This window comes from Gopherus flavomarginatus, chromosome 11 (genome assembly GCF_025201925.1).
Source record: "Gopherus flavomarginatus isolate rGopFla2 chromosome 11, rGopFla2.mat.asm, whole genome shotgun sequence".
Lineage (NCBI taxonomy): Eukaryota > Metazoa > Chordata > Testudines > Testudinidae > Gopherus > Gopherus flavomarginatus.
Genome location: NC_066627.1, coordinates 3,811,579 through 3,830,731, shown reverse-complemented (window position 1 = coordinate 3,830,731; position 19,153 = coordinate 3,811,579). Strand labels below are relative to the sequence as shown.

The following is a 19,153-nucleotide window of genomic DNA, read 5'->3' as shown; positions in this document are numbered from 1 at the left end:
GACACCCCGGAATCCAACCCCAGACACCCTGGATCCACCCCCAGACACCCCATAATCTATCCCCTGAGACATCTGGGATCCACCCCCAGACACCCTCTAATCTATCCCCTAGACACCCCAGAATCCCCCCCAGACACTCCCTAATCTATCCCCTCAGACACGCTGGGATCCACCCCCAGACACCCCGGGATCCACCCCAGACACCCCATAATCTATCCTCCAGACACCCGGGATCCACTCCCAGACACTCCCTAATCTATCCCCTCAGACACGCTGGGATCCACCCCCAGACACCCCGGGATCCACTCCCAGACACCCCCTAATCTATCCCCCAGATCCCCTGGAATCCACCCCCAGACCCCTACACTGACACCCCGAGATCCACCCCTCGGATCCACCCCCAGATTTATCCCCCAGACACCCCTCAATCTATCCTCCAGATACCCCAGGATCCCCCCCGACACCCCCCAATGTATTCCCCGGACACCCCGGGATCCTCCCGACACCCCGGGATCCACACCCAGACCCCCCAATCTATCTCCCAGACACCCGGATCCCCCCAGACACCCCTTAATCTATCCCCTGGACCCCCAGGGATCCACCCCCGGATCCCCTCTCAGACACTCCGGGATACCCCAGACACCCCTCAATCTATCCCCCAGACACCCCGGATCCACCCCCAGATCTATCCCCCAGACACCCCGGGATCCACACCCAGACCCCCCAATCTATCTCCCAGACACCCGGATCCCTCCAGACACCCCTTAATCTATCCCCTGGACCCCCAGGGATCCACCCCCAGATCCCCTCTCAGACACTCTGGGATCCCCCCAGACACCCCTCAATCTATCCCCCAAGACACCCCGGGATCCACACCCAGACCCCCACAATGTATCCCCCAGACACCCTGGATCCACCCCCAGATCTATCCCCCAGACACCCCGGGTCCCACCAGACACCCCTCAATCTATCCCCCAGACCCCCAGGGATCCCCCCAGACACCCCCCAATCTATCCCCCAGACACCCCGGATCCACCCCCAGATCTATCCCCCAGACACCCCGGGATCCACACCCAGACCCCCCCAATCTATCCCCCAGACACCCCGGGTCCCACCAGACACCCCTCAATCTATCCCCCGGACCCCCAGGGTTCCACCCCCCGGATCCCCCTCAGACACCCAGGGATCCTCCCAGACACCTCCCAATCTATCCCTCAGACCCCCGGATCCACCCCCAGACACCCCGGATCCCCCCAGACACCCATCAGTCTATCCCCCGAACCCCTAGGGATCCACCCCCCGGATTCCCCTCAGACACCGAGGGATCCCCCCAGACACCCCCCAGTCTATCCCCCAGACACCTCGGATCCACCCCCAGATCTATCCCCCAGACACCCCGGGATCCACACCCAGACACCCCCCAATCTATCCCCCAGACACCCCGGAATTCCCCCCAGATCTATCCCCCAGACACCCCGGGATCCACACCCAGACCTCCCAGTCTATCCCCCAGACACCCGGGATCCCCCCCAGTCTATCCCCCGGACCCCCGGGGATCCCCCCGACAGCCCCGGGTCGAGCTCTCTGACTGCCCGTCCCTTCGCCTCTCTCCTCTAGGTGGCTCCAGCCCCCCGGCCCGCGCCCCGCTCCCCGCGGCCGGCCCGGCCCAGCCCAGCGCCCGCCCCCCGCGCTAAGTGGGGCCCGGCGCTGCCCACGTCCGCAGTCCCGCGGAGCCAGGGGAGGAGGATGAGCCGCTCGCCGAGCCCCGCCGCGCTGCTCGCCGCCAGCCTGGTGCTGAGCTCGCTGCTGCCGGGCGCCCCCGGGGAGCCCCGCTTCAGCCCCGAGGTGAGCCCGGCCCGGCCTGGGGCTCCGGCTGCTGCCGCCCCGAAACCCAGGGGCCGCGCCTCGCCCTGGCCGGCCGCCCCCCGGCCCGGCCCCTCTTTCCTGGGGGCCCCAAGCCCTCCACCCCCGTCTGCCCAGGTCCGCCCGGAGCCCCGCCGGACGCTCCCGTTCGCGCTGCCCCGTCCCTGGCTCCCGGCCCGCTCCGTGCCCGACTTTCCCCCGCGCCAAACTTCGGCTGCCAAAAACGTGCCCATTGCTTCGCGGGGCTCCGGCTCCTCGGCCCTGCCCGTGGCTGCACGGCTCGGTGCCTCCCTCCCTTCGGCGGCTTTCCCGTTCCTTCCTTCTCGCCCGGACCCCTTCCTGAGCCAGGCCCCCCCGGCCCCCCCGTACCCCCCCTCAGCCAGGCCCCCCCGGCCCCCCCGTACCCCCCTCAGCCAGGCCCCCCCCGGCCCCCCCGTACCCCCCCTCAGCCAGGCACCTCCCGGACCCCCCGGACCCCTTCCTGAGCCAGGCCCCCCCGGCCCCCCCGTACCCCCCCCTCAGCCAGGCCCCCCCGGCCCCCCCGTACCCCCCTCAGCCAGGCACCCCACGGCCCCCTCTCAGCCAGGCACCCCCACGGCCCCCCCCGTACCCCCCTCAGCCAGGCCCCCCACGGCCCCCCCGTACCCCCCTCAGCCAGGCACCCCCCCGGCCCCCCCCAGCCCCCCGTACCCCTCCTCAGCCAGGCCCCCCCCGGCCCCCCCTCAGCCAGGCAGCCCACGGCCCCTCCTGTACCCCTCCTCAGCCAGGCAGCCCACGGCCCCCCCCGTACCCCTCCTCAGCCAGGCACCCCACGGCCCCCCGTCAGCCAGGCACCCCACGGCCCCCCCGTACCCCCCTCAGCCAGGCCCCCCCGGCCCCCCCCGGCCCCCCTCATCCAGGCCCCCCCACGGCCCCCCTGTACCCCTCCTCAGCCAGGCAGCCCACGGCCCCCCCCGGCCCCCCCTCAGCCAGGCCCCCCCGGCCTCCCCTGTACCCTCCTCAGCCAGGCACCACACGGCCCCCGCTCAGCCAGGCCCCCCCGGCCTCCCCTGTACCCCCCTCAGCCAGGCACCCCACGGCCCCCCCTCAGCCAGGCACCCCACGGCCCCCACCGTCCCCCCCTCAGCCAGACACCCAGGCCCCCCCTCAGCCAGGCACCCCCCCGGCCGCCCCTCAGCCAAGCACCCCACGGCTCCCCCCGCACCCCCCCTCAGCCAGGCACCCCACGGCCCCCCCTCAGCCAGGCACCCCACGGCCCCCCCCGGTACCCCCCTCAGCCAGACACCCCCCGGCCCCCCCTCAGCCAGGCCCCCCCATACCCCCTATTTCCCTCCTTTCCTCCCCCCCCCTCCTCCACTGGGCAGAGTGTCCCATTCCCTCCTTCCCCCCCCTCCGCTGGGCAGAGTGTCCCATTCCCTCCCCCCCCCCCTCCGCTGGGCAGAGTGTCCCATTCCCTCCTTCCCCCCCCCCTCCCTCCGCTGGGCAGAGTGTCCCATTCCCTCCTTCCCCCCCCTCCGCTGGGCAGAGTGTCCCATTCCCTCCTTCCCCCCCCTCCGCTGGGCAGAGTGTCCCATTCCCTCCTTCCCCCCCCTCCTTCTCCGCTGGGCAGAGTGTCCCATTCCCTCCTTTCCCCCCCCCCTCCGCTGGGCAGAGTGTCCCATTCTCTCCTTCTCCCCCCCTCCGCTGGGCAGAGTGTCCCATTCACTCCTTCCCCCCCCCCCTCCGCTGGGCAGAGTGTCCCATTCCCTCCTTCCCCCCCCTCCTCCGCTGGGCAGAGTGTCCCATTCCCTCCTTTCCCCCCCCCCTCCTCCGCTGGGCAGAGTGTCCCATTCCCTCCTTCCCCCCCCCTCCGCTGGGCAGAGTGTCCCATTCCCTCCTTCCCCCCCCCTCCGCTGGGCAGAGTGTCCCATTCCCTCCTTTCCTTCCCCCCCCTCCGCTGGGCAGAGTGTCCCATTCCCTCCTTCCCCCCCCCCTCCGCTGGGCAGAGTGTCCCATTCCCTCCTTCCCCCCCCCTCCGCTGGGCAGAGTGTCCCATTCCCTCCTTTCCTTCCCCCTCCCTCCGCTGGGCAGAGTGTCCCATTCCGTCCTTTCCTCCCCCCTCCTCCGCTGGGCAGAGTGTCCCATTCCCTCCTTCCCCCCCCCCTCCGCTGGGCAGAGTGTCCCATTCCCTCCTTCCCCCCCCCCTCCGCTGGGCAGAGTGTCCCATTCCCTCCTTCCCCCCCCCTCCTCCGCTGGGCAGAGTGTCCCATTCCCTCCTTCCCCCCCTCCTCCGCTGGGCAGAGTGTCCCATTCCCTCCTTCCCCCCCCTCCGCTGGGCAGAGTGTCCCATTCCCTCCTTCCCCCCCCCCTCCGCTGGGCAGAGTGTCCCATTCCCTCCTTTCCTCCCCCCTCCGCTGGGCAGAGTGTCCCATTCCCTCCTTTCCTTCCCCCCCCCTCCGCTGGGCAGAGTGTCCCATTCCGTCCTTTCCTCCCCCCCCTCCTCCGCTGGGCAGAGTGTCCCATTCCCTCCTTCCCCCCCCCTCCGCTGGGCAGAGTGTCCCATTCCCTCCTTCCCCCCCCCCTCCGCTGGGCAGAGTGTCCCATTCCCTCCTTCCCCCCCCCCTCCTCCGCTGGGCAGAGTGTCCCATTCCCTCCTCCCCCCCCCTCCTCCGCTGGGCAGAGTGTCCCATTCCCTCCTTCCCCCCCTCCTCCGCTGGGCAGAGTGTCCCATTCCCTCCTTCCCCCCCCTCCGCTGGGCAGAGTGTCCCATTCCCTCCTTCCGCCCCCCTCCGCTGGGCAGAGTGTCCCATTCCCTCCTTTCCTCCCCCCTCCGCTGGGCAGAGTGTCCCATTCCCTCCTTCCCCCCCTCCTCCGCTGGGCAGCGTGTCCCATTCCCTCCTTTCCTCCCCCCTCCGCTGGGCAGAGTGTCCCATTCCCTCCTTCCCCCCCTCCTCCGCTGGGCAGCGTGTCCCATTCCCTCCTTCCCCCCCTCCTCCGCTGGGCAGCGTGTCCCATTCCCTCCTTTCCTCCCCCCTCCGCTGGGCAGAGTGTCCCATTCCCTCCTTCCCCCCCTCCTCCGCTGGGCAGCGTGTCCCATTCCCTCCTTTCCTCCCCCCTCCGCTGGGCAGAGTGTCCCATTCCCTCCTTTCCTCCCCCCTCCGCTGGGCAGCGTGTCCCATTCCCTCCTTCCCCCCCCCCTCCGCTGGGCAGAGTGTCCCATTCCCTCCTTCCCCCCCTCCTCCGCTGGGCAGAGTGTCCCATTCCCTCCTTCCCCCCCCCCCTCCGCTGGGCAGAGTGTCCCATTCCCTCCTTTCCTCCCCCCTCCTCCGCTGGGCAGAGTGTCCCATTCCCTCCTTTCCTCCCCCCCCCTCCACTGGGCAGAGTGTCCCATTCCCTCCTTTCCCCCCCCCCGCTTCCATTACTTTATTTACACTCTTTTCCTAGCCTTCCTCCCCGCAACCAATCTTCCTTCAGGCCTCTCTCCCCTTCCTTCCTTCCTTCCTTCTACTTCTCTTCTGGGGCTTTCTCCTTCTCTCCTTCATCCGGGCTTTTCTGCCCTCCTGGGCCAGCCCTGGAAGGTACCTGCACAGCCCACTTCCCACCCACTCATCGCTGCCCCAGGCGTTCGCACTCCCTGACCCACCCTTCCTGGGGGCTTTTCCCTTCCCCCACTCCCTCCTCTTCCCTTTGTGCTTCTTTCTTCAGCCATTTTCTCCTTCTCTCATTTCACTGGCCCCCCTCTCCCACAGCTCCTGGGTCCCCCACTTTCCCCTTCTCACTCCACTCGCTGGGCGGCTGCCGGAGTCACATCTGGACCCGCTCCGAAATATCTGGATGTCACCCAAGAAACTGGCATGGTCATTCGCCTGCCTCTTTCTTTCTTTCTTTCTTTCTTTCTTTCTTTCTTTCTTTCTTTCTTTCTTTCTTTCTTTCTTTCTTTCTTTCACCATGCACGTTATCTATCCACCCCCAGGCAGACTCTCTCTCTCATCCCCAGGCCGGAGGCTGTCCCAGTTACACAATCATTCCCTGAAGGACCTCACCAAAGCCCTGGCCTCCCACCCCGTTTGCGTGGCCAGCGTTTTCTTGGCTTCCAGCGAACTCTGCGCGTTCTGCCCTCTGGCTCGTCCGAGCCAAGTCCATCTCCTTCCTTCTCTTACATGCTCCAGGGGGTGGGGGTGGGGGGAGCTGGCTGGGATTCCCCAGGAGCGGGGGGAACTCGCCACCAAATCTCCCAGCCACAAAGGCCTGCTTGTGTGGCGAAGGGAGAGGGAGTGTGGGGAAGGGGGGACCGGGCCAGCGCCGCCTTTCCTGCCCCAGGCTTGGGAGAGGAGCTGGGATAGCTCAGGATGGGGGCCAAGGGCAGCGCTCGGTGCCCACCGCACGCCTGCAGGAGGATGGAGGACCCAGCTGCCCAAGGGAGGGGTGCAGGGAAAGGCAGGAAGCAGCAGCAGTGGACCCGGTGTGTGGTGGGGGAGCCTTTTCCCTTCCAGCTTTCGGTGGGAAGAACGAACGAACCAGGCCCAGAATAAAGGAGTGCAGGCCCAGCTCCCAGCCCCGGGACCCCCAATGGAAAGGAGCTAAAAGGAGACAAGGGCAGGGTGAAAATCCCGACGGGGGAACTGGGGAAGTCGAGCGCTGGGGGGGTTTGGCTGGGAGAATGAATGAACCAGGCTAGTGATAACCACGTGTCGAGCAGGTGGGGTCTGCCCGCCGGCCAGCGAGTGGGAGACACTTGTTTGTGTCTCGCTTGGAAGAGAAAATTTAGCCCGTGGGGGTGGGCGAGCGGAAGTGGGGGAGGTGGATGGGCTGTATTTAGAGCTGGGACGGGGGAGGGAGGAAAGGAAGCCAGAGGATAAATCCACTGGAGGGCTCTGGGAGGTGAACCGGAAGGAGGGGGTGCAGCCACCGGGAGCATGGGTGAGGAATTGAGCCAGTAGGCACAATCCAGAACACACTGGGTTAAGGGTCCCCCCACTTCCTGCCTCTCACTAACAGCCCTTATTCAACAAGACACCCCCCCCCGCCAGCACTGCCGGTGCCCCTCAGTCCCAGCCCGCAGCCCCCTGCTAGCCCATCCCTGCCCCCCCAGCTCTGCCAGTGCTCCTCACTCCTGACCTGCAGCCCCTGCTAGCCCAGCCCAGGGTCTCTCACTCCAGACCCGCAGCCCCCTGCTAGCCCATCCCTGCCCCCCCAGCTCTGCCAGTGCTCCTCTCTGCTGACCGGCAGCCCCCTCCTAGCCCAGCCTTGGGTCACGGAGAACATGATGCCGGGGATGGGTTTAGGTCTGTGGTAGGGAGGGCTATAGGGGGACAATGTCTGGGCTCTGGGTGGGTATTATGGGGCATGTGTGGGATATGGGGTTTAAGGGTCACTATAGGGGTGGGGTGGGGGTGAGGGGATGGAGTGATCGATGAGGGGTATGTGTGGGAGTTGGTGTGGGGCAGATGGGGTCAGTGTGGGGGTTGGGGGCATGAAGGGTAAGAAGGGCAGGTGGCGGTGTTTATGGGGGATGGAGGGCAGATGTGTGTGAGCTGGGCACAGGGGACAGCCCGGGGGAGGGGGATGGGTGGTTGGTGTTGTGGGGGTCTGTGGGCCCCCCTTGACTCTTTCCCTCCCCAGGCCTGGCTGCAGCAGTATGGGTACCTCCCCCCAGGCGATTTGCGAACCCACACCCAGCGCTCACCCCAGTCACTCTCGGCCGCCATCAGCGCCATGCAGAGCTTCTATGGTCTGCGGGTCACTGGGACTGCTGATGCCAACACCATGAGGTGAGTCACCCCGTGGCCAAGCCTCAGGACAACCACCCGCATTGAGCCTACCGGGCTTTGAGTTCTAGTGCTATGAGATGGGTTCTAGCCCCATTAGGGGTCAATGGGGGTTGGGCGCCAATGGATGTTGGGGTCTATCCCCATTAAGGGTCAAGGAGGGTTGGGTGCCAGTGGATGTTGGGGTCTATCCCCATTAAGGGTCAATGGGGGTTGGGCACCAAAGGACTTTGGGTTCTATCCCCATAAGGGTCAATGGGGGTTGGGCGCCAATGGTCGTTGGGTTCTATCCCCGCTAGGGGTCAATGGAGGTTGCGCGTCAAAGGACATTGGGTTCTAGCCCCATTAGGGGTCAATGGGGGTTGGGCGCCAATGGATGTTGCTGTTGGGGTCTATCCCCATTAAGGGTGAATGGGAGTTGGGTGCCAATGGACGTAGGGGTCTATCCTCATTAAGGGTCAATGGGGGTTGGGCACCAAAGGACATTGGGTTCTATCCCCATAAGGGTCAATGGGGGTTGGGCGCCAATGGTCATTGGGTTCTATCCCCATTAGGAGTCAATGGGGGTTGGGCGCCAATGGGCATTGGGTTCTATCCCCGCTAGGGGTCAATGGAGGTTGGGCGCCAAAGGACATTGGGTTCTATCCCCATTAAGGGTCAATGGGTGTTGGGCACCAATGGACGTTGGGTTCTATCCCCATTAAGGGTCAATGGGGGTTGGGCGCCAATGGACGTTGGGTTCTATCCCCATTAAGGGTCAGTGGGGGTTGGGCGCCAATGGACGTTGGGTTCTATCCCCATTAAGGGTCAATGGGGGTTGGGTGCCAATGGACGTTGGGTTCTATCCCCATAAGGGTCAGTGGGGGTTGGGCGCCAATGGACGTTGGGTTCTATCCCCATTAAGGGTCAATGGGAGTTGGGCGCCAATGGACGTTGGGTTCTATCCCCATTAAGGGTCAATGGGGGTTGGGCGCCAATGGACGTTGGGTTCTATCCCCATTAAGGGTCAGTGGGGGTTGGGCACCAATGGACGTTGGGTTCTATCCCCATTAAGGGTCAGTGGGGGTTGGGCACCAATGGACGTTGGGTTCTATCCCCATTCAGGGGCAATGGGGGTTGGGTGCCAATGGACATTGGGTTCTATCCCCATTCAGGGGCATTAAGGGTCAATGGGGGTTGGGCACCAATGGGCATTGGGTTCTATCCCTGCTAGGGTCAATGGGGGTTGGGCGCCAAAGGACATTGAGTTCTATCCCCATTAAGGGTCAATGGGGGTTGGGTGCCAGTGGACATTAGGATTTATCCCCATTAAGGGTCAATGGGGGTTGGGCGCCAGTGGGCATTGGGGTCTACCCCATTAAGGGCCAATGGGGGTTAGGTTCCAATGGACGTTGGGTTCTAACCCCATTAAGGGTCAATGGGGGTTGGGCACCAATGGACACTGGGTTCTAACCCCATTAAGGGTCAATGGAGGTTGGGCGCCAATGGATGTTGGGTTCTAGCACCATTGGGGCAATGGGGGTTGGGCACCAATGGACATTGGGTTCTAACCCCATTAAGGGTCAATGGAGGTTAGGTGCCAATGGATGCTGGGTTCTAGCACCATTGGGGCAATGGGGGTTGGGCACCAGTGGATGTTGGGTTCTCGCCCCATTAGTGGTCAATGGGGGCTAGGAGCCAATGGGAACTGCCCCTTTGGAAATTCTCACCACTGAGAATCATGGGATTTTCCCAAGCTGATGCTCCCAATCTGAGCCCCAGGGCAGGTATGAAGTCAGGAACTGTGGAGGGATTTGGGAAGGGATGAAATGGCCCAGGAGTCGGACCTTTGCTCCATTCTGGGTGTAGCGAAGGGCTAGAAAGCTGTGATATCATGGAGGGAAGGGGCAGGACGCCTGGGTTCTATTCCCAGCTCTTCTAGTGACGTGGGCTCTGTGCTGCACCCAGCACCGGGAGGGCCCTGATCTCCGTCGGGGTCTACGCAATGGTCCCTTTGAAAGGGAAATGGGTGTGATGAGCCCATGGAACTCCGGGCCACATGACACTGAGGAGAAGGGATTTCAACCCTTATGCACACGAAAAACAGCGCCAAGTGCTGGGAGACTCTGCCCCCAGGAGACAAGTTCTAACGAAATTGCCCCTCCAGGCTCACCTTTCCTCTCCCCTCCCTCAGGGCCATGCAGCGGCCCCGCTGTGGCGTCCCAGATAAGTTCGGGGCCGAGATCAAGGCCAATGTGCGGCGCCGGCGCTATGCTATCCAGGGCCTGAAATGGCAGCACAACGAGATTACATTCTGGTGAGAGGTCAGGGAGTGCGTGTGAGGCAGGCTGTGAGGGGCTGGGGGTGGATGTGAAGGTGCAGAGAGTTGGGGGACCATGGGGAACTGGGTGGGCTCTGAGGGGCTGCGAAGTGGGGGAGAGTTTGTGGGGAAGTGATGGGGGGCATGAGTCTGTGAGGGGGCTGTGGGGAACCGTGGGCTGTGGTGGGGCAGTGGGGAAGCTATGGGTCTCTGGGGCAGTGACAGGGCAGTGGGGTGGCTGAGTGGCAGTGACAGGAGGTTGTGGGGCAGTGATGGGAGGCTGGGGGCCATGGATCCATGTGGGGTTTGTAGGACTGGGGGGGACAGACAGGGTCGCAAGGCTGTGCCAGACTATGGGGCTGCGGGAGGTCTGTGGAGCTGTGGGACAGTGATGGGGGCTGAGGGTGGGGGGACAGTCAGGTGACCATGAGACTATGATGGGGGACACTCTGGAGCAGTGATGGGGGCCACGGGGCAGTGGGGGGGCGTGGGACAGTGATGGGGGCTGAGGGTGGGGGAGGACAGTCGGGTGGCCATGAGACCATGGCGGGGACACTGTGGAGCAGTGATGGGGGCCATGGGGCAGTGGGGGCGTGGGACAGTGATGTGGCATGGGGGGGCACAGTCCGGTGGCCATGAGACCATGGCGGGGGACACTCTGAGCTGTGATGGGGGCCAGGGGCAGTGGGGGGGCCGTGGGACAGTGATGGGGGTTGAGGGTGGGGAGACAGTCAGATGGCCATGAGACCATGGCGGAGGACACCCTGAGCTGTGATGGGGGCCAGGGGCAGTGGGGGGGCGTGGGACAGTGATGGGGTTGAGGGTGGGGGCAGAGTCAGGTGGCCATGAGACCATGGCGGGGGACACTCTGAGCTGTGATGGGGGCCAGGGGCAGTGGGGGCATGGAACAGTGATGGGGTTGAGGGTGGGGGCACATTCAGGTGGCCATGAGACCATGGCGGGGGACACTCTGAGCTGTGATGGGGGCCAGGGGCAGTGGGGGCGTGGGGCAGTGATGGGGGCTGTGGGGAGGGGGGACAGTCAGGTGGCCATGAGACCATGGCGGGGGACACTCTGCGCTGTGATGGGGGCCAGGGGCAGTGGGGGCGTGGGACAGTGACGGGGGTTGAGGGTGGGGGGCTAGTCAGGTGGCCATGAGACCATGGCGGGGGACACTGTGAGCTGTGATGGGGGTCAGGGGCAGTGGGGGCGTGGGACAGTGACGGGGGTTGAGGGTGGGGGGCTAGTCAGGTGGCCATGAGACCATGGCGGGGGACACTCTGAGCTGTGATGGGGGTCAGGGGCAGTGGGGGCGTGGGACAGTGACGGGGGTTGAGGGTGGGGGGCTAGTCAGGTGGCCATGAGACCATGGTGGGGGACACTCTGAGCTGTGATGGGGTGGGGGCCAGGGGCAGTGGGGGTGTGGGACAGTGACGGGGTGTGGGGGGCCATGCAGTGACCATGGGGCAGCAATGGGGGGAGCCCTGCAGTCTGACCCAGGCTCTATTCCCGCTCCCCCTGCCAGCATCCAGAACTATACACCCAAGGTGGGTGAGGCGGCCACGTTGGAGGCAATCCGCCGGGCCTTTGGGGTGTGGGGGGCGGCCACGCCGCTGCGCTTCCGCGAGGTGCCCTACGCCCACGTGCGCCAGGGCCGGGCGCCCCAGGCCGACATCATGATCTTCTTCGCCGAGGGCTTCCATGGCGACAGCACCCCCTTCGACGGGGAGGGGGGCTTCCTGGCCCATGCCTACTTCCCTGGCCCCCACATCGGTGGCGACACCCACTTCGACTTGGCCGAGCCCTGGACCGTCCGCAACGATGACCTGAATGGTGAGTGGGGGGCTGGGAGGGGTGGAGGGCTCGGGGGAAGGGAGAGGGCACAGGGGCTCGGGGTAGGCAGGGGGACAGACAGGGTGGAGGGGGAGAGCTTGTTGGGGCTGGGAGCATGGTGAAAAGGGGGAGCGGGAATCACTGGTGGGGAGGGTCCAGGACTTTCTCTTCCAGGGATGCACGGAGGTGGGGGCGGGCAGGGCAGAGAAGGAGATGCTGGGAAAGTCCCTTCCCCCAACTTATTGCCTATGGGCTGACTATGGCATCACTTCCCCTTTCCACACCCGTGGGAACCCCCCGAATCCTCCCCTCTGGGGCTGCACAGGAGCTGGCGTCCCCTGGAAGGGCCAGGCCCCGTGTCCCATTCCACACCCTCCTGAGCCCGCCAGTCCCCCCGGGGCTGGATCAGAGTCGGCGCCTCCTAGAGGGGAAAGGCCCCATGTCGCATTCCCTGCCCCGAGTCAGCCAGTCCCCTGCTCTGGGGCTGAATTAAGCCAGTCCCTCCCATGTCCCATTTCCAAGGGGTTTGTCGGAATTGAACATGCAGGGCGGGGCGGGGGGGGGGGGAATGGTCTCACCCGTGCAGACCTGGTGGCGTCCCTGACACAGAGGTGTCCCTGTTCCTGTGGTGTCCCCATTCCCAGTCGGCCATGGTGATGTCCCTGGTACCGGGCAGACGTGGTGGTGTCCCCGTTCCTGGTGACATCCCCGTTCCTGGGTGGATGTGGTGACATCCCATTCTGGGCAAATGTGGTGACGTCCCTGTTCCCGGGTGGCTGTGGTGACATCCCCATCAGCCATGCCACACGCTGATGCTCCCGCTCCCGCAGGGAACGACATCTTCCTGGTGGCCGTGCACGAGCTGGGCCACGCCCTGGGGCTGGAGCATTCGAACGACCCCTCGGCCATCATGGCGCCCTTCTACCAGTGGATGGACACCGAGAACTTTGTGCTGCCGGATGATGACCTGCGGGGCATCCAGCAGCTCTACGGTGCGACCATCCCCTGCCCCCCGACTGCAAACCCTTCCCGTTGGCGCGGCATGCAGGAGCGTGTGACCACCCAGCTCCTAACCCACCCACTGGGCACCTGGGGCTTCACAGTGCAGGGGACCCTGCTCTCCGCCCGGGGTGTGACCCCCATCCTCACCCCTGACACTAACCTTTAACTCCCTTTGGGTGTGACACCCCCTCGCCCTTCATGTTGATTCTACCCCATCCCAACCCCAGCCATCAGCCCATAACTTCATCCCCTGACCTCAGCCTGAGTAATGGGTCACCTCCAGCCCCCAGCGCACCCCTCTAGTCCCTGACTCCTCCACTCTCCCTTAACCCTTTGTGTCCCTTTGCCCAGGGAGCAAGTCGCGGGTCCCCACCAAGGCCCCACCGGTGCCCCGCACCACGGCCAGGCCTCACGTGCCTGACGAGCCCAGCAACCCCCCCTATGGCCCCAACATCTGTGACGGCAACTTTGACACCATCGCTGTCCTGCGTGGGGAGATGTTCGTCTTCAAGGTGTGTGTGGGAGCTGTGGGTTGGGAGTGAGGGGCACCATAGGGCTTGGGAAGCCCAGGGCTGGGCTAGCAGGGGCTGCAGGTCGGAAGTGGGGGGCACTGGCAGGGCTGGGCTGGCAGGGGCTGCGGGTCAGGAGTGAGGGGCGCCGGCAGGGCTGGGCTGGCAGGGGCTGCGGGTCAGGAGTGAGGGGCACCGGCAGGGCTGTGGGTCGGGAGTGAGGGGCACGAGCAGGGCTGGGGGGTAGGGCCGGGCTAGCAAGGGCTGCGGGTCAGGAGTGAGGGGCACGAGCAGGGCTGGGGGGTAGGGCTGGGCTAGCAAGGGCTGCGGGTTGGGAGTGAGGGGCACCGACAGGGTGTGGGGGCAGGGCCGGGCTAGCAGGGGCTGCGGATCGGGAGTGAGGGGCACGAGCAGGGCTGGGGGGTAGGGCCAGGCTAGCAAGGGCTGCGGGTCGGGAGTGAGGGGCACCGACAGGGTGTGGGGGCAGGGCCGGGCTAGCAGGGGCTGCGGATCGGGAGTGAGGGGCACGAGCAGGGCTGGGGGGTAGGGCCGGGCTAGCAGGGGCTGCAGATCGGGAGTGAGGGGCACCAGCAGGGCTGGGCTGGCAGGGGCTGCGGGTCGGGAGTGAGGGGCACGAGCAGGGCTGGGGGGTAGGGCCGGGCTAGCAGGGGCTGCGGATCGGGAGTGAGGGGCACGAGCAGGGCTGGGGGGTAGGGCCGGGCTAGCAGGGGCTGCAGATCGGGAGTGAGGGGCACCAGCAGGGCTGGGCTGGCAGGGGCTGCGGGTCGGGAGTGAGGGGCACGAGCAGGGCTGGGGGGTAGGGCCGGGCTAGCAGGGGCTGCGGATCGGGAGTGAGGGGCACGAGCAGGGCTGGGGGGTAGGGCCGGGCTAGCAAGGGCTGCGGGTCGGGAGTGAGGGGCACCGACAGGGTGTGGGGGCAGGGCCGGGCTAGCAGGGGCTGCGGGTCGGGAGTGAGGGGCACCGGCAGGGTGTGGGGGCAGGGCCGGGCTAGCAGGGGCTGCGGGTCAGGAGTGAGGGGCACCGGCAGAGCTGTGAATTTCTCTGGTCCCAGGAGCGTTGGTTCTGGCGGGTCCGGAATAACCGGGTCATGGACGGGTATCCACTCCCCATTGGCCAGTTCTGGGTCGGTCTCCCAGCATCGATCAGCACGGCCTATGAGAGAAAAGATGGGAAATTTGTCTTCTTCAAAGGTACCAGGACGTGGGGCCTTTCCTGGGGGGAGGCTGGTGGGGGGATGGGGCCATTCCCCCCTGGGGCTGACCCTGCTCTCACGTTCGGCAGGTGACAAGCACTGGGTGTTCGATGAAGCCATCCTGCAGCCTGGGTACCCCAAACCTCTGCGAGAGCTGGGCCGGGGGCTCCCCACGGATCGCATCGATGCTGCCCTCTTCTGGATGCCCAGCGGGAAAACCTACTTCTTCCGGGGCAACAAGTGAGTGCGAGACGTCCCCTGGGTGACCCCCCCCACCCTGGGGTCCCCCTGTGCTGCCAGTGCCCCCCAGAGCATCCCCCTCTGGGACCCCCCCCTACTCCCCACCCTGGGGTCCCCCTGTGCTGTCAGTGCCCCCCACAGCATCCCCCTCTGGGACCCCCACTTCCCAACCCAGGGTCCTCCTGTGCTGTCAGTGCCCCCCACAGTATCCCCCTCTGGGACCCCCACTTCCCAACCCAGGGTCCTCCTGTGCTGCCAGTGCCCCCCAGAGCATCCCCCCTGGGACCCCCTCTGCTCCCCACCCTGGGGTCCCCCTGTGCTGCCAGTGCCCCCCACAGCATCCCCCTCTGGGACCTCCCCTACTCCCCACCCTGGGGTCCCCCTGTGCTGCCAGTGCCCCCCAGAGCATCCCCCTCTGGGACCCCCACTTCCCAACCCAGGGTCCTCCTGTGCTGTCAGTACCCCCCACAGCATCCCCCTCTGGGACCCCCCCACTCCCCATCCTGGGGTCCCCCTGTGCTGCCAGTGCCCCCCACAGCATCCTCCTCTGGGACCCCCCCCACTCCCCACCCTGGGGTCCCCCTGTGCTGTCAGTGCCCCCCACAGCATCCCCCTCTTGGACCGGCCCACTCCCCACCCTGGGGTCCCTCTGTGCTGTCAGTACCCCCCACAGCATCCCCCTCTGGGACCCCCCCTACTCTCCACCCTGGGGTCCCCCTGTGCTGTCAGTACCCCCCACAGCATTCCCCTCTGGGACCCCCCCCACTCCCCACCCTGGGGTCCCCCTGTGCTGTCAGTACCCCCCAGAGCATCCCCCTCTGGGACCCCCACTTCCCAACCCAGGGTCCTCCTGTGCTGTCAGTACCCCCCCAGAGATTCCCCCACTGGGATCCCCCCATTCTTAGCCCCCATTCATTGTCCCCTCCCCTGCAGATATTACCGTTTCAATGAGGAGAGCCGCTCCGTGGATGCCGAGTACCCTAAGAACGTCGCTGTCTGGGAGGGGATCCCTGAGTCACCCCGTGGGGCCTTCATGGGCAGCGACGAAGGTACAGCGAGGACGTGGGGGACAGAGGGGGGGCAGCGCTTTGGCCAAGCCCCACCCAGCCGGGACATCTGTGGGGAGGTGTCGGGGAGCCTGGGGTGACGAGGGGAGGTGAGTGGTGGGACATCTGGGGCGTGGGGTCCCCACCCAGGCTCTGCTGGGTCTGACATCACCAGTGGGGTCAGTAGGGCTCGGGTAGTGGTGGGGGAGAGATTTTGAGGACGCGGCTGATTAGCCTCTGCTTTTTTCCCCTCTTCCTCCCACTCCTCGTCCATCCTGTCCTGGTCCCTGGTCCATCTCCTTGTCTGACTCTGTGTCTGTCTCTCTTCTCCCTCGTCTGGCTACGTGTCCGTTCATCCATCCGTCTCCTCCCTGTCTGGCCCTGTGTCCGTCCATCTCTCTCCATTTCTCTCTCTGTCCTCTTACCCCTGTGTCCATCCATCCGTCTCCTCCCGTCTGTCTATCCCCGTGTCGCTCCGTCTCCTCCCGTCTGTCTATCCCCCTGTCCCTCCGTCTCCTCCCGTCTGTCTATCCCCGCGTCGCTCCGTCTCCTCCCGGCCGCATGTCTCTTCGCCCTGCCCCCCGGCTATGCAGCCTTCACCTATTTCTACAAGGGCGGCCGATACTGGAAGTTCAACAACCAGCAGCTGCGGGTGGAACCGGGCTACCCCAAGTCGGCACTGCGGGACTGGCTGGGCTGCAGGGGCGGCCGGCGCGAGGATGATGAGCGGGAGGAGACCGAGGTCATCGTCATCGAGGTGGACGAGGCGGGGGGCGGGGCAGTGGACATGGCCGCCGTGGTGCTGCCCGTCATGCTGCTGCTCTGCGCCCTGGCGCTGGGCGCCGCCATCCTGATCTTCAAACGCCGCGGGACCCCCAAGCGGCTGCTGCACTGCCAGCGCTCCCTGCTGGACAAGGTGTGAGGGGTGGGGCTCCCCGGCCCCGCCCGCCTCCCCGGCTTCGCCCCCTGCTGGACAAGGTGTGGGCGGGGGTTCCCCTGGCTCCTCCCCGGCTCCGCCCCCTGCTGCACTGCCAGCGCTCCCTGCTGGACAAGGTGTGAGGGGTGGGGCTCTCCGGCCCCGCCCGCCTCCCCGGCTTCGCCCCCTGCTGGACAAGGTGTGGGCGGGGGTTCCCCTGGCTCCTCCCCGGCTCCGCCCCGTTGCACTGCCAGCGCTCCCTGCTGGATAAGGTGTGAGGGGTGGGGCTCCCCAGCCCAGCCCACCTCCCCAGCTTTGTCCCCTGCTGGACATGGTGTGGGCGGGGGTTCCCCTGGTTCCTCCCCGGCTCCGCCCCGATGCACTGCCAGCGCTCCCTGCTGGATAAGGTGTGAGGGGTGGGGCTCCTCGGCCCTGCCCACCTCCCCGGCTTTGTCCCCTGCTGGACATGGTGTGGGCGGGGGTTCCCCTGGTTCCTCCCCGGCTCCGCCCCCTGCTGCTCAGCCAGCGCTCCCTGCTGGACAAGGTGTGAGAGGCGGGGCTTCTCTCGGGCTCCTCCCCTTAAGCTCCTCCCCTTCCCTGCTGGACAAGATGTGAAGGGTGGGGGCTTCCCCTTGGCCCCTCCCCCTTTCTGACATTCCTCCCCCCCCCACTGAAGCGTGCTGAGCGCGCTCAGTAGCCTGCAGGGTGACCCCTGACCCCCTCCCCTTGTGTAACCTTTGACTTCCTGGGGAAGGACCAAAGTTCAGGCCCATCAGTTCCCCTATGACCTCTCAACTTTCACCTCACCACAGGGGAAGCCAATGGGAGACAGCGGTGTGATTGCCTCCCCAGAGGTCATGCTGGCTCCTCCCCCTGGCCTTGGGCACATGAGCTAGCCAATCAGCTTGGCTCTATTCCCCCCCTTTGCCAAGCTGGGTTGGGCTGAATCTCCCATTGGTCTGTACACAAAGGGGGGCGGGGCCATCTGTGGAACAGAGGCCCTTGGTTGGCCCTCAGGTACTTTAGACTGGGCCTTGGGAAGCCAGGGGTGGAGCTACAGAGGGGGGTGGAGCCATACAACCCATGGGGGTGGAGCTATTAAAAGAGGGACGGTATTTGGCTGAAGGGGGCAGGGCTTTAGTACTAAATAGCCAGGTCTATGCAGATAAGGGGCTTTGCATTCCAGTGGGTGGGGCTATGCAAATAATGGGGTCTGCATGCCAGTGGGTGGGGCTATGCAGATGACGGTTGCCACATAGTCCAATGGGCAGAGCTAGGGCATATAGAGGTCAAAACAAGGGCTTTCTAATGGGCAGGGCTATGCAGATGAGGGAGAGGGATAAGGCTGGAGCAAGAGCAGGGGATGATGGGAAAACAGGCAGGGTGCTCAGGGGCAGAGACAAAGAAAGGGGGCACGGCCTTACTTTGCCCCCACTTTCCTGCAGGGCCCTAAACAGGATGGCAGGGAATCTTGCCTCCTCCCCATCCTGAGTAATAGGGGACACATCCCTGTAGGGGTCACCCAGGAATTAGCAGCCACGCCCCCAGAATCTGCCTAGGAAAGAGGGTTAGGGGGCTAGCAGGTCCCTGTGGGGGGGTACTGGTGTGGGGGGCAGGGAGCATGGCTGGATCCAGTTTGGGATGAATGGCGCAGATGGGGGGTGCACTGTGGGCCCAGTTTGGGGGTGAATGGACTGGTTCAGTGGAGCAAGGGTCAGGTTTAGGGGTCCCCTCCTCTCCAGTTTTGGTGTGTGTGTGGGTCTCATTGGGGGATTTTTTTTAATGTATAATTTTTGTAATAAAAAAACCTTAATTATTCTATAGAACAAAAGAATTAACAAAAATCAGAGTGTTAGCAGGGGAGGGGGTGGAGGTGTCAGGGCCCGGGGGGGACGCCCCTCAATTCCCGCGGGCCGGGACGAGGGGCCAGTTTCGCCCTGCACTCGCTTCGGAGGGATTTTCACTTGGGAGTTCGGAAACCGCTGGATTAAAGTGCTTTTTGGGGGAGGGTCTCTTGATATTTTTCAATGTATTATTATTGTTAATTAATTAATATTATTTTGCTATGGAGTCAACGGGGCCAAGGGTTTTAGCAGGTAGCGCTTGGGGAACGTACGTGCCATGAACACGTCTGCAGACATTTCTCCTCGTAATAAACCCCCGTTTCTGAGGATTCATTATCATTTTGCTCTTAATATCCACCACCACTTTCCGGGGCGATTGTCGAACCGGGCGGGTAATTCCTGGCGGTCTGGCCAGTGCAGCGGTTACTTAAATGGCAGGAAGAAGCCAGGGCAACTTGACTGAAATCCCAGGAACCAGGGTTGTCTCAACTTTCCAGGGTGGTGGATTAGCAATTTTCCCTATTTTGAAACCTCCAGCATCGAGGGAAATTGAATGAAACCAGCAGCTAGTTTGCAGAGGCTTCTATTAGCAGTTAATCATTAAGGGCAGTTATTAAAATCCCCAGGACATTTTAAAAAGG

General features: G+C 64.8%; 1 protein-coding gene across 2 annotated transcripts; it reads left to right on the top strand.

The window, feature by feature from the left end:
* Positions 1-1,742: 1,742 nt before the first annotated feature.
* MMP14 (matrix metallopeptidase 14) lies at positions 1,743-18,841 on the top strand. Of its 2 annotated transcripts, XM_050918901.1 has the most exons (11): positions 1,743-1,845; positions 7,465-7,613; positions 9,784-9,906; positions 11,435-11,742; positions 12,573-12,734; positions 13,096-13,256; positions 14,326-14,464; positions 14,556-14,706; positions 15,640-15,755; positions 16,346-16,805; positions 16,868-16,914. In XM_050918901.1, exons 1-10 carry the CDS (start codon positions 1,747-1,749, stop codon positions 16,672-16,674), a joined length of 1,737 nt encoding a protein of 578 aa, XP_050774858.1. In that variant the 5' UTR covers positions 1,743-1,746; the 3' UTR covers positions 16,675-16,805; positions 16,868-16,914. The 2 variants fall into 2 exon arrangements, with proteins under 2 accessions (XP_050774858.1, XP_050774856.1); XM_050918899.1 differs by lacking the exons at positions 1,743-1,845; positions 16,868-16,914 and adding an exon at positions 17,213-18,841 and having other exon boundaries at positions 7,393-7,613.
* The last annotated feature ends 312 nt before the right edge of the window (positions 18,842-19,153 follow it).